At 42.4% G+C, this 16,684-nt stretch overlaps 1 protein-coding gene and 1 long non-coding RNA gene across 3 annotated transcripts; one reads left to right on the top strand and one right to left on the bottom strand.

The window, feature by feature from the left end:
* The first annotated feature begins 85 nt into the window (after window positions 1–85).
* On the top strand, window positions 86–9,320 carry LOC116331716 (inactive phospholipid phosphatase 7). Of its 2 annotated transcripts, XM_039615149.1 has the most exons (3): window positions 86–441; window positions 621–1,365; window positions 7,457–9,320. In XM_039615149.1, exons 2-3 carry the CDS (start codon window positions 891–893, stop codon window positions 7,843–7,845), a joined length of 864 nt encoding a protein of 287 aa, XP_039471083.1. In that variant the 5' UTR covers window positions 86–441; window positions 621–890; the 3' UTR covers window positions 7,846–9,320. The 2 variants fall into 2 exon arrangements, with proteins under 2 accessions (XP_039471083.1, XP_031610345.1); XM_031754485.2 differs by lacking the exon at window positions 86–441 and having other exon boundaries at window positions 454–1,365.
* Window positions 3,435–12,620, bottom strand: LOC120441172. The gene is made up of 3 exons (XR_005613846.1): window positions 12,495–12,620; window positions 10,054–10,195; window positions 3,435–3,862 (listed from the first exon to the last, which is right to left on the bottom strand). It is a non-coding gene; the product is annotated as an uncharacterized LOC120441172 (long non-coding RNA).
* Window positions 12,621–16,684: the final 4,064 nt, after the last annotated feature.

The raw sequence follows: 16,684 nt of genomic DNA on the forward strand, positions 1-16,684 counted from the left end.
TTGTGTGTTCATCGCTTTGTCTTTTTGTTTTGTTTTGGTTTGGTTTTTTTTTATCATTTCTGAACATTTGAAATTGTTTCCGTGGTCCTCCATAAGCCCTGCCCCCTGTCTTTGTGTGTAATAAAGCCGAATGCGGGGTTTCTGTGCGTCCTGGCGCTGTCTGTTTAAGCACCTTGGAGAACTCCGCTGTCCGCACTGGAGCGCAGCGCCGAGGCTGAATCGGGAATCGTGCGTAAGCTACGTCAAATCCGCCAGGAACAAGCAAACGCTGCACTGCCTGCGCTGCGCTGCCTTGTCTTTTCCCTTTTCTTGTCGACGGTTTGGTGATTGTCAACTTTCCTCTGATTTTGCGCGAATCGCTATATACGTGAACGTCTCTGTATATCGGAGAGGATTTAGAGAGATGTGCGCGCCCCCGTGTTCCCCCTTCTTCTTCGCTCGGTAAGATGACAACGCCGTGTCTTTCGTAGTCTCTTTACACAGTATTTTTCTTTCTTTTTTTGTTTTAAATTTGCACTGAGCTTGTTTTCCACCAAAAGCACGCGCAGTGAGGCACCTGTTCGTGGTGTATCGGTGCGTAACGAAATGCTCATGTTGTAATTTTTATCTCCGTGCTTTAGATCGTGTTTCTCTGGATTGTACGGAGCAGATGCTATTCAATACACTCTTCCTCCCCGCATGGCATAAACACCACGGACAACGTGCATTCCAGCGTGTCTAAATATATCTATTAAGGCCACAGTAGGTGGGGGAGGAGTGGTGTAGGCAGGGGAGGGGAGGGGGGTTTATCCTGGGACATTTCACTGTCTCGCACCACTTGCATTATCTTCTGGAGATTGGCAATCGGTTATTATAGCCACAGAAGAAAACTTGGCCCCAACACCCCCAGTATGCCCTCCAGTGTGAGATCCAGGGCGCGGGAGAGAAACAGCGTCCTGAGCAGACCTGAGTTTATGTCCCTCAACCATCAGCCCCTCTGTAGCGGCGGGGGCCCCACTGAGAGCCGAGGCAGCTCAAGGCGACTGGGTCAAATCAAGCACCAAACAAGCCAGCAGAGTGAAGAACCTACCGACAGAGGCAGCAGGGACAGAAGAGAGTCCACCAAAATGCCAGAGGAAGACTGCATGCAGCTGAACCCTTCCTTCAAAGGAATAGCAATGAACTCCCTGCTTGCCATTGACATCTGCCTGTCCAAGCGCATGGGGGTGTGCGCCTACACGTCGTCCTCCTGGGGAGGCTGCCGCTCCATGGTTGCCCTGTTGGCTCTCACGGGGCATGGCATCACGTGGATCATTGGCACTATCGTGTGTCTCACACGGAGTAATACCCTGGCTGGACAGGAGGTCCTAGTCAACCTGCTGCTGGGTAAATGCCGCACCACACTCACCAACCTCTGTCGTTCAGTACCCAAAATGCACCACGCAGCCATACCTGGCACCCACAGTGACACAGTGTCTTTGCTGCTTCTGTCCTTCTCACACTTGAAACCAGCCAGCTGTGCCAAAAATGAGCTTGGCAAATGAGTTTCAGTGTATTCGGCCTCCCAGTGCAGGGGTTTATTGACAAACAAGTGTGGGTGACATTTTCTGAAGACACATTTCACAAGTGTTTATAGACCGTATCTCATGTGCTTAATATTACTTGAACTGCTGCTTTTATAGTAGAGCACTGACAATATCAACATTTGATACCTTGTCAATAAGCAACAGAGAGGAAAACCTGCAAATTCAGAAAGGAAAAGACAAAATATCACCTAGGCTCATTTTTTTTTAGTGAAGTCACAACTGCGTATTGAGGTTCCTATGCAGGCAATGTAACCTTTTCATCATTTTCTCATCTAGCAAATCTTCAGTTTTCCGGATTGGATTTAACTTAACAGTATATTCAAATCAAACTGGTAACACAGCACAGTCTAATACAGTCAAAGCAGTCAATCAGTCAAGCAAAAGTTGCCTTTTGCAGTACGTTTCTGTCAAATTGCATCACTGAGTGATTCTTCAGAATCTTCTGAACCGTCTTTATTAAAACATATGAATCTGAAATCTGTGGGCAAGATTCTTTCCACTGCACGTTTTCTGGTTTCTATTTGTAGTCTGTTTGTAGTTCGAGTAGACTAATCAACTGACCAACCACGTCTGAGGTGCCTCTGATTGCATATAGAGATAAACTGTGCATGGCAAGAGCAAAAGAGAGACCTCATCTGCTGAAACTCAACCTGGAAACTGCCTTTCTTTGATCTGTCTGCATTCGTTGGAACAGGAAGTAGACAGGAAGTTCTTATTGTACCAAAAGCCCGGACAAATTGACCCATGCCCCCAAAGGCAAAATCAGCAGACATACATAACAATAACAACTTTTTATGTATAGCACTTTTTAAAACAAACAGTGACAAAGTGCTTCACAATTCGGATAAAAACACTTAAAAAAGTCTAAATAGTTACACATGTAGACACAGAGTCAACCCCACAGGCTTTCATTCATTCCTACATACACACATGTTAGCAGAACAGAAGGTCACAGATAATGGGCAGAAGATTAAAGATCTGCAGTTAAGAAGGGCAGTAACTGCTGAACTTAGAGGCTTTGAGGGCTGTGATTTAAAGGGCAAAGGAATTAGATGATTAAGTCCGGAAGTAGAAATTTGATGAAAATGAGACGGTTTGCTTCTGTGCCTTTATAATTACAGGGATTGGTAAAAATGGCAGCATCAGTGAAATATGAGGTCGGTGAAATACTATGACTGGGTCTTTTTGTTTTAAAATGTGATCTTGGTTTATTAAAACGGATAATGGGCATTGAGTACGACTGAACATAAGGCATTCGAGGAGCTGGTGACAGCGCTATGAACACAGGAGGGCAATCCGGCGTACTCAGTTGGAGAGGCCTGAAAGGGGAGCTGCTAAATAAAACACAACTAATCATTACCAGACTAGCTGCTGTCGTGCCAAAAAGTGATTTCTGCTGTTTCTGTGTGTTTTTCATGTATAATATTGTTGTTTATAATGGCAAATAGGCTGTAGTAAACAAGATTAAGAAAGAGGTTATATAAAAAATTAAAAAACTGTCTGTTTTGAAAGCGTCTTTATGACTCTGACATGACATTATAATCTATCCAGTCCTTTTTGGCTAATTAGAAAATCTTTATGGAACTATTATCTTATATTTGTTGTCATTTCTGCTGCCGTCTTGGCTGGATCACTCTTGAAAGGGACATTTCTATCGCCAGTGACACTTTTAACCCGGATAAATGCAGGAGAGAAAAAAAGTCACTTTGCCAAAAACTGATTTCAGCTTCTGCCTTGTGACAGGAATTTGCTCTGTGGCCCAAAATAACTTCATATGTTAGACAGATTATATACCAACAAGTCATTTACAACAGTTTAAATACTTTTTTCTTTTTTTTCTCTTTTTTTTGCCAAATAGGGGAAATCAGTTTTTGGCACGACAGATTGAGGCTGTGTGTTCTTACGCAAGAGAAGTGCATAGTCCTTACTTTGTGCCCGGAGAGGAGAATGCTGTAACTGTAGCATCCTACGCCAGGATGAGGTCCGTTTATTTGGCTTCATGGTGGGGTGGCCGGCCGCTCTGGTGTCATCAGCCACCAGTGGTGGGAAAGCTGCAGTGTTTGCAGGCATTGTTTCTGGGTCCACACCCGCTTGGCCATCCACATGGAGTAAGTTGTCATCAGGCATTGCTGTGTAGCAGCTGGAGAGGTTCAGGCTGGGTGGAGAAACAGCACCACTCTGATCCCTCAGGCAACTATGGACCATCACTTCAGCCCGGGACGACTGATGGGTAGGTGTCGAGCAGGAGGAGGGCCGAGGACCGGTGACAGTGTCCCACAGCGCAGCGTCCTGGCCGGCTGCATTGAGTGAAACAGACTTTTTAGTTTGACCATGCGTCACATCTATGACGCTGGACAACAGTGAGTCTTTCATATTAAGTTCTTTCAATTCGAGACCCTTCAAATATCCTCTTTTGAAGTTTTTATTTGTGTTCATGAGCAGTTTATCAACGTTTCCAATCAGGGCCGCCATGGTACAGTGGAACAGTATGTACAAACAATGCAAAGGCCCAGATTCCTAAGAATGGGTTCACACGTTGCTATTACAAGTCCTGTTACTGACTCAGTACTGGGTTATTGTTTCCATTAGTAACTACATAAAGCAGTACTACAGCACATTTAATATTATCCTGCAGCAAAATTTTGATCTCACTACATCAGTTTAGAATTTTCTGAAAGTCTGGGGGACCTGTGTGTTTGCTTGTTCATGTGCAGGCACGCACACATAAACACAGTCCCAAACACAGATTAAAGACCAAACAGAAATACAAATCTTGTGTGGCTGTAGCTGCATTGAGCTCTGAGTGGGAGCTATTAAATCTCTGGATTTGGGACACTGTTGAATTGTGTTTGGGACTTTTTGTTTTTTGCCCTAAGTGCTTGCTCAATATTTGTTGGTTCCAGGATCATTTCTGGTCTATTGAAGTCTGTCGGGAGAAAATATCCCAACATGGTCAACAGTGGGCAGAGGAATTAATGTTAAATACTCGCTGAAAGTATGTTTTGTTTTTATCTATCGGGGAAACTAATCAGCCATGACTGGTCTGTCGGGATTAGTTTGATTCAGCCCACTGTTGCAAACACGTGGTGCTGCACAGTGTAGAAATGTTTCTCCTTTAGTTTTTTGAAAAGTTGTTTTACTGGCACGCAACCTGGGACCTTCTCAAAGACTATTACACATGTCAGAGACGCCAAAAAGCGTGTCTTAGCTGTGGAGGGGATTTTCCTATTTTCATCAGGTGTGGTTTATGTGTGTGTGTGTGTGTGTGTGGCTTTGTTTCTCCTTTTAAAGTACTCAAGTTTATTTCATGTTACATTATCATCTATATGGTTCTGTTAAGCATGCAGGTAAGATTGCAACATTATCTTCAACATCCATTTCACCGCTATTACAAGGATGAATGAGAGAGAGTCCGGTGTGCTCTGAATGACCATCTCTCTGTGCTGAGGCGGAGGCCTGTGTGCAGGGTGACAGTAACAAACAGACAGGATTAGGTCATGCTCACCCAGCTGCTGTCTCTAATTAATTTTTCATCATGCTTGATGGAACAGATAGCTCAGTATTTAGCTTTATGTTTCAAGGGGCTTACCTGTGTAGCCCTCCTTCCCTTCTTTTTGTCTTTTGAGAAGCAATAAATTAATGGTGTTTTTTAATGTTAATCACATATAGACAAAGCATTTGTGAAGTGTCTCAGTGTTGCGGCGCAGGGGATGTCTGTTTGAGATGAACATATGAGATATCGCTGGTTTTCACAACGGAAATTTCAACAATTTTTCCACTTTTAGCTGTTTAGGTGGATTCCCCAAGGTTCTCAGTTTGATTACCAGCTCGACCTTCACTATATGTCACCCTCCTGCTCTTTTGTTCTTGTATTTTGTGTCTTTCTCCCATTGTACTTTCCAATAAAGGCAAAAATGGCACAAAAAACGTTGTGCCTCCATGCCGCTCCCTCCAATACAAAAAAACCCGTATATAAATACATGTAACCTCCCTTGTTGAAAAGTAAATGTGAACAATAGCAAACATAGCCTTGAGAAAAATGGCTTGCTGTGGTCATTACTGTGTTTTACATCTATGTAGAGTATATACAGCAGGACTATAAGTGCATGTGAGCTGACTAACCACAGTGTGTATGTTAGAATACGCAGCAGACTGACTACTCCTTCTGTTTCTCAGCAGCGTGTAGCAGCCTGACCTACTGTCTGCTCACGCCTGCTACATTTCCTAGAATCGGAGTTTCCACCCTCAAACGGCAAATCTGAGTTCATCACCTCAAATCTTAGATGACGTACTTCTGAAAACTAACCACAATGCTGACCGCAGCTTTGCAGACAATCTTTCACGGCAGGAGCACGGAGAAAACCTTAGTTTGTCTGCAGTAACAGCAAACCTTAGAGAACCTCAGTCGCACCGAGACTTGTGCTTACTGCCGATACGATGCGTCACTGTTTGGCTGCAAGCACCGTCCCCGTCTGCTGAGATGGCACAATGGGGCCGTGCAGCAAAGACCCCGAATGTCCTTCCATTGCACCTCTACTCAATATCAGTTGGCATCTTATGCCTCTTTTTATTTGAACTATAACAAAATTTTACCTCCCAGTTGGTGATATTTCCAACTTGTAGGCCTTTGAGGTACTTTTTTTTCTCTATAACCAACACTAAGCGTCAGTATTGTGGGATATATTATTGCTTCACTAACAAAATGATGACACCAATTTGATGTCAGTCACATAGAATCAAGCATTGGTACCGTGGATGTTTTAGTGTGGCTGCTTATGAAAGGTCTTTTTATCTGCGTTTTGATTCCAGGCTCATCTTCGATCTGTCAAATGATTTTCTGTCATATTTTAACACTCATTGTTGGTTTTCTGTGTAAGAGCTGGGAATCATCACACTGATCAAACATCTTTAGAGTCTCATCAGTGGATGAGGCAGCAGACGAGGTCCTAGCAACTGGAATTCCCCCTTCTAAAGTTTAGAAAATTCAGTAAAAGGGACCTGTTATCTTACGCCAAAACAAATCTGTAACAAGCCCAAAAAGCAATGAAGCCACAAATTGCAAATAGACCGTGTGAGACCCTGTAGGGCTTGTAACTGGGAAAAAATTCACTGCATGAGTGTAAAATTTAAACAGACTAAATTCACTGTGCAAAACAATTCGGCTGATCCTGAGACAACTTTTTCAGATTTAGTTGATTTTACATGCATCGACACATTGTATCGCCTTTAAAGACCTGAGATTGATATTGAAAGAACGGTCCCTTTAGGATAGCAAGTATTAGAGCAGTATAGCTAATACCTCAGACACTTGACAGTTATTTAGCGCAGGCTTAGTTTAGTGAGTGTGAAGATGGCTTTAAATGGCTTTATAGATGGTCAGAGTAGAAATATTTTTGGGGAGTGCTGTGGAGTTATAAAAGGCGTCTCCGAATGTCTGGTATGTGGAGCAAATGTTACTCACTGGTTAATACTAGTCACCGAAATATCTACTTACACATTTACTGCAGTTTACAGCTGTTTTATGTGAAGACTACCAAATGGACCAGTAGTTTTATAAAAATGATTACTGAGTTGATTTCCATTTGATTTTACTTTTATTTGAAGATTTTTAAAGCTATATCCATCCTCATTAATCATCTCACACCTTAGAGATATCCAGTTAGGGGAGACAAAGTAAAACCACTCACAGTGGTTGTTTTTCCGCAAAATGATCACTTTTACCTTAAAATCAATGTACATATCACCAGTAACACCTTTATACTTCTTTAAATATGGTTTCAAATGAGGACTTTTACTTGTACCATAATGCAAGTCAGGTACTCCTTTAACCATTTCCTTTGACTTTCACTGCATATTCATACTAACTGTCTGCTTTCTTTATTTCATGATAGCCCTCATCCTTGACGTGATGACCGTGGCTGGAGTCCAGAGATTGGTGAAACGGAGAGGACCCTGGGAGATGACGCCGAGCTTCCTGGACTGCGTCGCCATGGACGTGTACTCTTTCCCCGCTGCCCACGCCAGCCGAGCCGCCATGGTCTCCAAGTTCTTGCTGTCCCACTTGGTGCTGGCTGTGCCGCTTCGCATCCTGTTGGTGCTGTGGGCCTTCCTAGTGGGCATGTCCCGGGTGCTCTTGGGCAAGCACCACCTAACAGATATGGTGTGCGGCTTTGCGCTTGGCATGCTCCATTTTAGCCTGATGGAGACGGTGTGGCTCTCGTCAAACACCTGTCAGACTCTTATTTCCATAAGCACGCTGAGCTGGAGCCCCTTTTTCTGAGCTTTTTACTAGCACACATGGCTTGTTTGGTACTTTAACCTTGCAATATCAAACACACAGACGGGTGACAAATTAAAGGAAACACCTGCTGCCAAAACAGCCTTAATGCACCTCGGCTTTGTTTCAACAAGCCTTGCATTCTTCTGTTCATGATGAAGGCTCAAGTCTTTGGGTTTTTCCTTTAAATTGTCACCTATGCGTTGGTTAAAGTTGCAAAGCAGGTTTTCGTTGCAGGCTGCGAGCAGGAACCCACTAATATTCGGATCCAGATGCTGACTTGCATGCAATTCCTAAACCAGGAAGCTCGCAAGACCTTCATAATGCTTTACAAGTTCTAGTATGACACTGCTTCATAGTTTTAACGAAACACTAACAGCCACAAGCAAAATAAAATATCTGCAGACTGGCTACAGGTTTTCTTAAAAGTGTACATGAAGGAAAAATGGTTTGGATTTTTTCAAAAGACTTTAATTCATATTCATTTATTATTTAACTTCTATCAAGGACACCAAACTCCATGCGATCTCATTTTTTCTCTCTTTTATTTTAGGAGTTAAACACAGAAACCACAGTTGAACACTGAAATTTAGAGTTAGACTGTATTGTTGGATGTAACATTCAAGTATATATGAAAGTAAGGCAGTTTGGATAGTCTACATTGTTTATAAGTGGCATGACTGTTAAATTTGTGTATTTCTTTTGCTGATATGTTTATCATATTTGAAGATTTTTTTTTTAATTACGCTGTTTATGTACAATTATCACCCAGAATTTTTTTTTTCATACCCTTTCAAGTATAATTTCTCTCAATGTGCCATTTGTCATTTAATGAGTTGAAATCATTTTTAAAGCTAATATTTCTCCACAGCGCTTTCATTAAAGGTCTTTAATGATTCATTAAAATCTCTACATCAGCTGATCATAAACTGTTTATGTCAGTGAAACTGATTCTATGCCTCACTAAAAACAAGTGCATGTGTGTGAGAACATATGCATACGAAGCAGAAGCAAACATTGGTTTGAAATATCAGCTGTGGACATGTTATGCCTTTTTTTATGGCTTAGAATGAACTCTGTTGTCATTTCATTGGTTTAGTATGATTAAACAGTTTAGTGTACGCGAGTATGTGCTGTACAGGGATCTGTATATGATGTTTTTACTGTTGTTCTATCTCAATAAAATGAAACGGACCGTTAGGAAAATGCAAATGTGTTTTATTTAGTTTTGGTAAGAGGATGCCACTAGCTGTCCGAATTTGTTGTTTTCATGTATATGTGCCTGTGGGTGTTTGGGATTGCTGCTCCATTCTGTCTGTGATTAAAGATTTGGGCAGATCTGTCACAAACAGAATGTGGGAAAATTACAATTAATAGGATAAATGCTGTTTTCTGTTTACCAGTAGCTTATTTGTCTGCTCTTAAGACAACCTTCCAGAAAAAGTAGTTTTAATTACTTCAGACTTCACAAGGATTGTAAAATGCCTCACAGCTCAAGAAAATTAAGTTATGGATTTCCATAGGGATGTCATACAGAGAGGGCTATTCATTTAGAAAGCCATTAAGGGCAAATATTTTGGTGGGATTTTATGGTGTCCTGCCTTATTTAACTGTGATCTTTACAACATTTCTTTCCAGATGGGGTGGAGAATTGGTGATATTTGTACGGCTTTCCACAGATGCTGACTGGTTGACAAACGGGCTAGCATAAAAAATAATAATAATAATAAAGTTAAATTTAGAAATACAGTATGAAACATATATATATATATAGTGGGTGCAGTGGACATGTTTCACTCTTTTTCAACCTCAGCTCTTTACATGTTATAACTTTACTCTTCTCTGTGAGTTGCTGATGGATCAACAACAGCAAAAGCATGAACAGCCCGCAAACCAGTTATACCAGTCAATTTTGCACACTGCCTCCATCCACAACAGATGAGATGGAGATTGTCAAGATGACCTGCTGACATTAAAACTGAGCATTAGAATTTAAGTGATTTTAAACATGACGTAGTTGTTGGTGCCAGTCAGGCTGGTTAGAGCATTTCAGTTAATCTACAAGGATTTTCCTACACAGCCACCTCTCTGGTTTACAGAGGATGGCTTGAAAAAGAGAAGATATCCAGTTAGTGCCAGTTCAGGGCAGAGGAGAATGGTCAGACTGCTTCGAGCTGATAGGAAGGCAAAATGACTCAAATGGCCACTCACCACAGAAGAGCATCTTGGAACGCACAACACGCCAAACCCTGAGGCAGCTGGGGTACACTTGCAGTAGACCACACCGGCTGCCACTCCGGTCAGCTTAGAAGAGAAAGTGGCACACAGGCTCACGAAACCAGACAGTAGGAGGCTGGAAAAACAAAACAAAAACAAAACAAACTTCCTTGATTGGTTGAGTCTTGAGTTCTGCTGATGACGCACCACGTCACAAAGCTCAAGCTTCTCAAACCGGTTTCTTGAACATGACAGTGAGTTCACTGTACTCCGATGGCCTCCACACTCGCCAATCCAATAGAGCACCTTTGTAATCTGGTGGGACAAGAGATTCACATCAAGGATGTGCAGCCAACAAATCTGGAGCAAGTGTGTGACACTGTCATGTCAATATGGAGTGTAACTCCGAGAACTGTTTTCCAGGGGGTGGCTGATGAGTGTGCATAACATGGGCACTGCAGCCTCCCATCAACCTAAAATTACTTGATGAAAAAGAGATTTCATTTTTAAATTAATTTTTCCTGTATTATTACAATTATAGATTAAAATGCTCTGGCTGTATGGCAGGCCACAGTCTGCCTTTAAATATTAATGAAGTATTTAACAGTATAATAAACTCAATCATGCAAAGCCATAAAATGATATTGCATGACTGAATATGCAACATAAATTAATATTCTAATTTACACAAATTAAATGGGACCAAAAATAGACAGGAATATCCAAGGTTACGCTTACTCGACAGAGTTTTTATCCAGAAAGCAAACTTTAATGTGCCAATTCAGACTACTGTTAATACTTCATACCCTTATAGCTCTCCTGTCACACTGTTCTTACCTCAGAGGATTTTTATAGGAAACAGCACCAATGCGATGGAGTGCGCTGTGAAACTAAAAGCAGGAACGGAAACTGATTTAAAAATCAATCAGATTCTCACCTTAATATTTTTGGAACTGAGGATCTATTGTGAAACTACATGTGCTATTTGAATATTTAACGGACAGTTTAAGACAGTAAGTGTTGTGCAGAAGACACAGAAATAGTCTCTTGGACATATATGTTGATCATAGGTAAAATGCTGTCATGCTTCAGTGTGTAACTGTGAATGTGATACACTGAAGGATCAGCATGGGAATTAAAAACAACTGCGGTGCGATAGGCCATAAAAATAATACTGCAAGGCAATATAAAGAAGCTATGGGGTCATTTGCAGCTTTATGCAGCTTTAATAAAAAGTAACAGGTTAGACAGGTGCTCCCTCTAGAGGAATCTTCTTGACTACACTCCAGGACACCATGTCCAAATACACAGTGGGCTGCGGTGGAATATAGTCCAACCTTTTCCTAATCACCTTTCTTTGACTGTGATGGGAAAGGTCAGGAGAAACGATTTAAAGGGCTTAGGAAAAGAGAACTGTGGTGCTCAGAGAATCTGACTTTGCTGAACACGACTGTGCAGACAGATGGACTACAAAAAGTGCATCTCAGATTTGATCCCAGGAGTTTTACCACATTGTGCCATGCAAGGACAACCTGGTGAAGGTGTACTTATTATCTTTGTGGCTTGTACCCCACACACCTATCCTGAACCCTAATGCTATGTTAGCTTTTTATGTATTCATAATATTAATTCACACACTCGGGCTTGCATTTTTATAGGTTTACTGCTCACTCATAGCTTTATCTAGCTCACATCTGCACATATTGCCACCTCTGAGCCATCAGTTAACCTAACATGCATGTCTCTGGACTGCAGGAGGAGAACAGAGCATGCAGAGGAAACCTGCCCCATAAAAAGGGCTCCTAACTGAAGGTTTGGAGGGAGATTTTCAGATACGAAAATGGGCCAAATACCAAAGTCTGCTTTATACCATATTTTAAATTTGAATTCAGTTTTATAGATTTATGTTTGATATGGATCTCATTCGAATTTCTGAGTTTCAGAAACTGCCTTCTGCTGGAAGAATCCAAGAACTCGTCAATGAATATCCGCGATCCATGATTATAAGAACCAGCTTCTTGGCAGCAGTTCAAATAGCAACTCCAAAAATTCAAATGATCCCAGAAAGAGTCAGAGATTTGTGCATCTCTCCATCCGCTCATATGGCATAACAAAGTTATGGTGTGATGACAGAGACCTAATATTGTGCATGTGGAATGAGTTCCCTCAACGGTTTGAATTAAAGTACTGCATTATCAAGCAGGACAGCCCAGTGATGATCATGCACTACTGATCCAGTGGCCTCAAAGGAATTTTTATTTCCTTTGGTGATTCAAAAGGATTTTTGTCTGTGCTCATCTCCCACAATACAGAGGCGCATATCCTTTAACACTCTTAAAGAATCTCTCTTAAGTTTTTTTTGTACATTAGGATTCCCATCTTCATCAGTGTGCACAGCATGATTCAACTGATTGCTCGATCCTCGCTGTTCTCACCTGTGTTCACCAAACCCAGCATATCTAAAACAGTCTTTAAGAACCGATCCTTTTAAGAGCGTTGCACGTTTGTTGAAAGCTCTTCATCATTTCCGAGGTTGGTGACTGGTGGATCAGATATATCACTGCGGTTGTGGCATCCAAACAAACCAACATCCTGCAAATATAAATTAGAGGGACACCATAAACTCATCACCCACATCATATACAGTTGCACTGATCAAACTTCAGTGATTTCATTCTGCAGTTTGAATTTACTTTTCTGGTCTAAGGGTGACTGGATCTGGGTCCGGTGTCTGTTACTACTCAAACAATGAGTTATTCCTGTCTAAGAAGAAGACAAAGATCCCATAATAAGCACCTGTGTGTGCACTCTGTTGCAGTATTTTTAAGCAAGTTGCCTCCATTTGATAAAATGGCGTGATCACCATGTGGGATATCTTAACACCATGCAGTTCAGCATCCCTCCAGCATCCTGCGTTTCTGAAGCACAATTTCTCAGCAAGGGGAAGTGGAACTTTAACAATGGAAAAGAGCTCAATCACCAGATTGTTTGTTTCAGGAAACAAGTGACTGCTTGACTGTTTGACAATTGTTTTTGACTTTTACTTATTAAATGACATTTGCTATTATGGATGTGCCTGAACCCGGAGTACTTATCACATTCAACAAAAGGAAATATTGTTATCTGGGATGGTGAAAGCACGGAGGTTCTGCATTATATATCCGAATCCATGATAAACTCCTGAGCATGGCAGGAAAAAAGGAGGAGGAGATACGGGTAATCTGCCCGCTGAAAATGTCAGAAAAATATCTCCATGCATGTCTGAGACGGGGTCAGCCCTGATACTATAAGTTAGTGTTGACAGAGCCATCGGATGGCTACATCTCTGGCCAGTCAGTGTGGCCGTGCAAAGGGATGGGGCATATATTGGGGCTTGTGTGTGAATGTCAGACTGTGGACAAACGTAGGTTGCTGTGTGGGCTTTTTTTGGAGGAGGCCAACGGGAGCACAATGATACCCAATTCCCACCCCAGGAAAATGCTGATGAAGAGGAAAAAGACCAAAAAAAAAGGCAAAGAGGAGGCAAAAGTCTCTCAAACTTTAGTTTCCAGCAGCACCCCAATCATCAATACCAGACTTTACAGAGGTCTTCGAGAGAATAAGTGAGAAATTACATATGAACACAATGCTAATATTGAAAGTCATCATGTTAAAATGTTGAATATGAGAATTTGTTATGTTCTGAGTTTGGGATTACGCTGTGCAAGGAACATACGTCAGACTATCACGACTTCCACGGCATTCCGGAGGACATAATAAGAACTCCAGGGTCTCCGTGGTTGGTTCTTCCCAGCGGCAAGCCAAAGAGGAAACGTAAACAGAGGAGGCAAAAGCGTGGCTGCAGGGCGGGCCCGCTAGCACGGCTAAAGAAACAACCATTTAAGCCACCGCTTCTGAGTATCTCCTCTCCGACGTAGTCAGCGAGTGTGTACGGGACAGCAGCATCCTACTACTCACAGACTTGACTGCAGCCATCAATTCCGGACTCGGCTATTGAGTTAGCAAGCCGCACGGTCCACCATCACGACAGGAACGGCCACTCCGGTAAGAACCAAGGAGGGGGTTTATACATCTACATCAATGACAGCTGGTGCAAAAACACAAAGGCTGTAGACAGCCACTTTCCCCGGATTTGGAATATTTTACTGTGAAATGCAGACCATTCTACATACTTCGCGAGTTTACTGTCGTCATGGTAACGGCCATGTATGTACCACCAGATGCTAACGCTAACTCGGCCATGGAGGAGCTGCACAAGGCAATAAGCAGTCAGCAGCAGAACTCCCATCCCGACGCAGTGCACATTATAGCTGGGGACTTCAACCATTCTGACTTTAGGTCAGTATTCCCCAGATTTGAACACCATGTTAAATGTGCAACAAGGGGGTAAAACACACTGGATAAAGCCTACGGCAACATCCAAAAAGGCTACAGAGCAACCCCTCTACCACATCTAGGTTTGTCAGACCACATGTCCATGCTGCTGGGAGTTCAGAACTAATCAACTACAAACCTGGCAATACCACATTGACTGAGGGCAACGTGGTGCTTGCGGAGGAGCTGAACCACTTCTTTGCACGCTTTGAGGTGAAGGGACTAGAGGCAGCAGCAGCGAAAACATCAGACGGCAGCAACAGCCCAAGCCTCATGGTGCAGGAATATGACATGAGGCGCACACTGAGGGCAGTGAACCCCAGGAAGGCCGTCGGTCCAGATGGGGTGACCGGAAGGTTTCCAAAAGAATGTGCAGACCAGCAGGCTGGGGTCTTCACTAAAACCTTCAAGGCTTCACTGTCCCAGTCCTGCATCCTGCCATGCCTAAAGTCGGCCACAATTGTCCCACAGCTAAAGCCTACCAACATTTGCAGCCTCAACAACTACTGTCCAGTTGCTCTAACACCCGTTATAATGAAGTGCTTCGAGAAACTGGTCCGACGTCACATCATGTCCTACCTGCCACCCACACTCCACCCGCTCCAGTTTGCATACAGAGCTAACAGATCAACTGAAGATGCCATTGCTACAACGCTCCACACCACCATCTCTCACCCAGAACAACCGGAGCGTTACGCCAGGCTGCTCTTTGTTGACTTTTGCTCTGCTTTTAATACAATACTCCTGGACAGACTAAAAGTAAAACTGCTGGATATCGGACTTCCTTCTACCACCTGCCGCTGGACCAGAGACTTCCTCTCAGACCGTGTACAGAGAGTTAGAGCGGGGCCTTCTCTTTCCTCAGCCCTCAGCCTTAACACCGGCTCTCCACAAGCCTGTGTACTAAGTCCCCTACTGTGCACTCTGTACACACATGACTGTGTTAGTTCCCACCCAGACAATGCAGTCATTAAGTCCGCAGATCTTCTCTGGGGGAGACGAGACGGCATACAGAGCTGAGGTTAAGAGGCTGTCAGATTTATGTGTAGACAACAACCTGGACCTCAGTATCACCAAGACTAAAGAGCTGGTAGTCGACTTCAGAAGAAGGAAGTCTGAGCTGCAGCCTGTCAGCATCATTGGGGAGTGTGTGGAAAGGGTGTCCATTTTCAAGTTCTTGGGTGTGCACATAGACATGGAGCTCAAACGCCTCAGCGGTTTTAAAGAAGGCCCAACAGTGTCTCCATTTTCTGAGAATCCTCAGAAAAATGTACCTGAAGAAGGAGCTGCTGATCGTCTTCTACTGCTGCTCCATTGAATTCTACCTCCCTGGACTTTTTTTTTCCGGGGGTAACAACAATAACAATAATAATATTGATAACATGGTGCAATAATAACAATGTGCAATAAACATACACTTATTCTTCTTTTTGTTACTTAAGCTAATTTACTGTGTTGTGTTGTGTTGTGTTGTACGTAGTGCCGACGTGGGACAGTTGTCAATTTCATTGTACTGTTGTACTATGTATGACTGTGCAATGACAATAAAGATCTTATCTCTCTTATGTTTTTGACAATGCACGCTTAATAACATGTTTGTCAAATATTTGGCCTTCCTTAGTAGGCTTTCAGGTCTGTGATTTATTTCACTTTGAAGTTAATCTGGCCTGTAATCAGCATTTTAAAGAAAGGTCTCTTAGTGTTTCCATCAAGGACTATTCATTTAAGCAGCCAAAATTGCTTTAATGCTGCTGGCTGTTTCATTTTTTAAAGAACTGTGAGAATAATAAAAAACAGAGCTTGTAACGAGCCAGACTGCAGAAGGCAGCTCAAGGATGAACTTCAAATGATGATTCAAGACAATGGAATTTTTTCAAAAGCCTCTGTATCCGAAAACATAAACTTTTCTCTGTTCATAAACGTGCACACAGTGTACTCTTTGACATCCCTGTGGTAAAACACGTTGGTATTTGTGTAACAAAAGTTCTGAAAGAAGTTGATTAATGTAAAGAGAGATTTCATATTTTGGTTAAAGGAATAGAAGAAGATCACATGGATGTAGTGAAACAGGACATGCTGAGGGTTGGTGTGACAGAAAAGAATGCTAGGGTGAAGTGGAGCAGTGATCCAGAAAAGAAGTTCTGTATTTCTTCAGTGCATAAAGAGGAGTACATGCGTTTTTGAAATCACCTAGAGGAACCATTTGCCTGCTGTTACACTCAATTTTTGATGAATCAATGCCTCCATCATA

Source organism: Oreochromis aureus, linkage group 7, assembly GCF_013358895.1.
Source record: "Oreochromis aureus strain Israel breed Guangdong linkage group 7, ZZ_aureus, whole genome shotgun sequence".
In the NCBI taxonomy this organism is placed as follows: domain Eukaryota; kingdom Metazoa; phylum Chordata; class Actinopteri; order Cichliformes; family Cichlidae; genus Oreochromis; species Oreochromis aureus.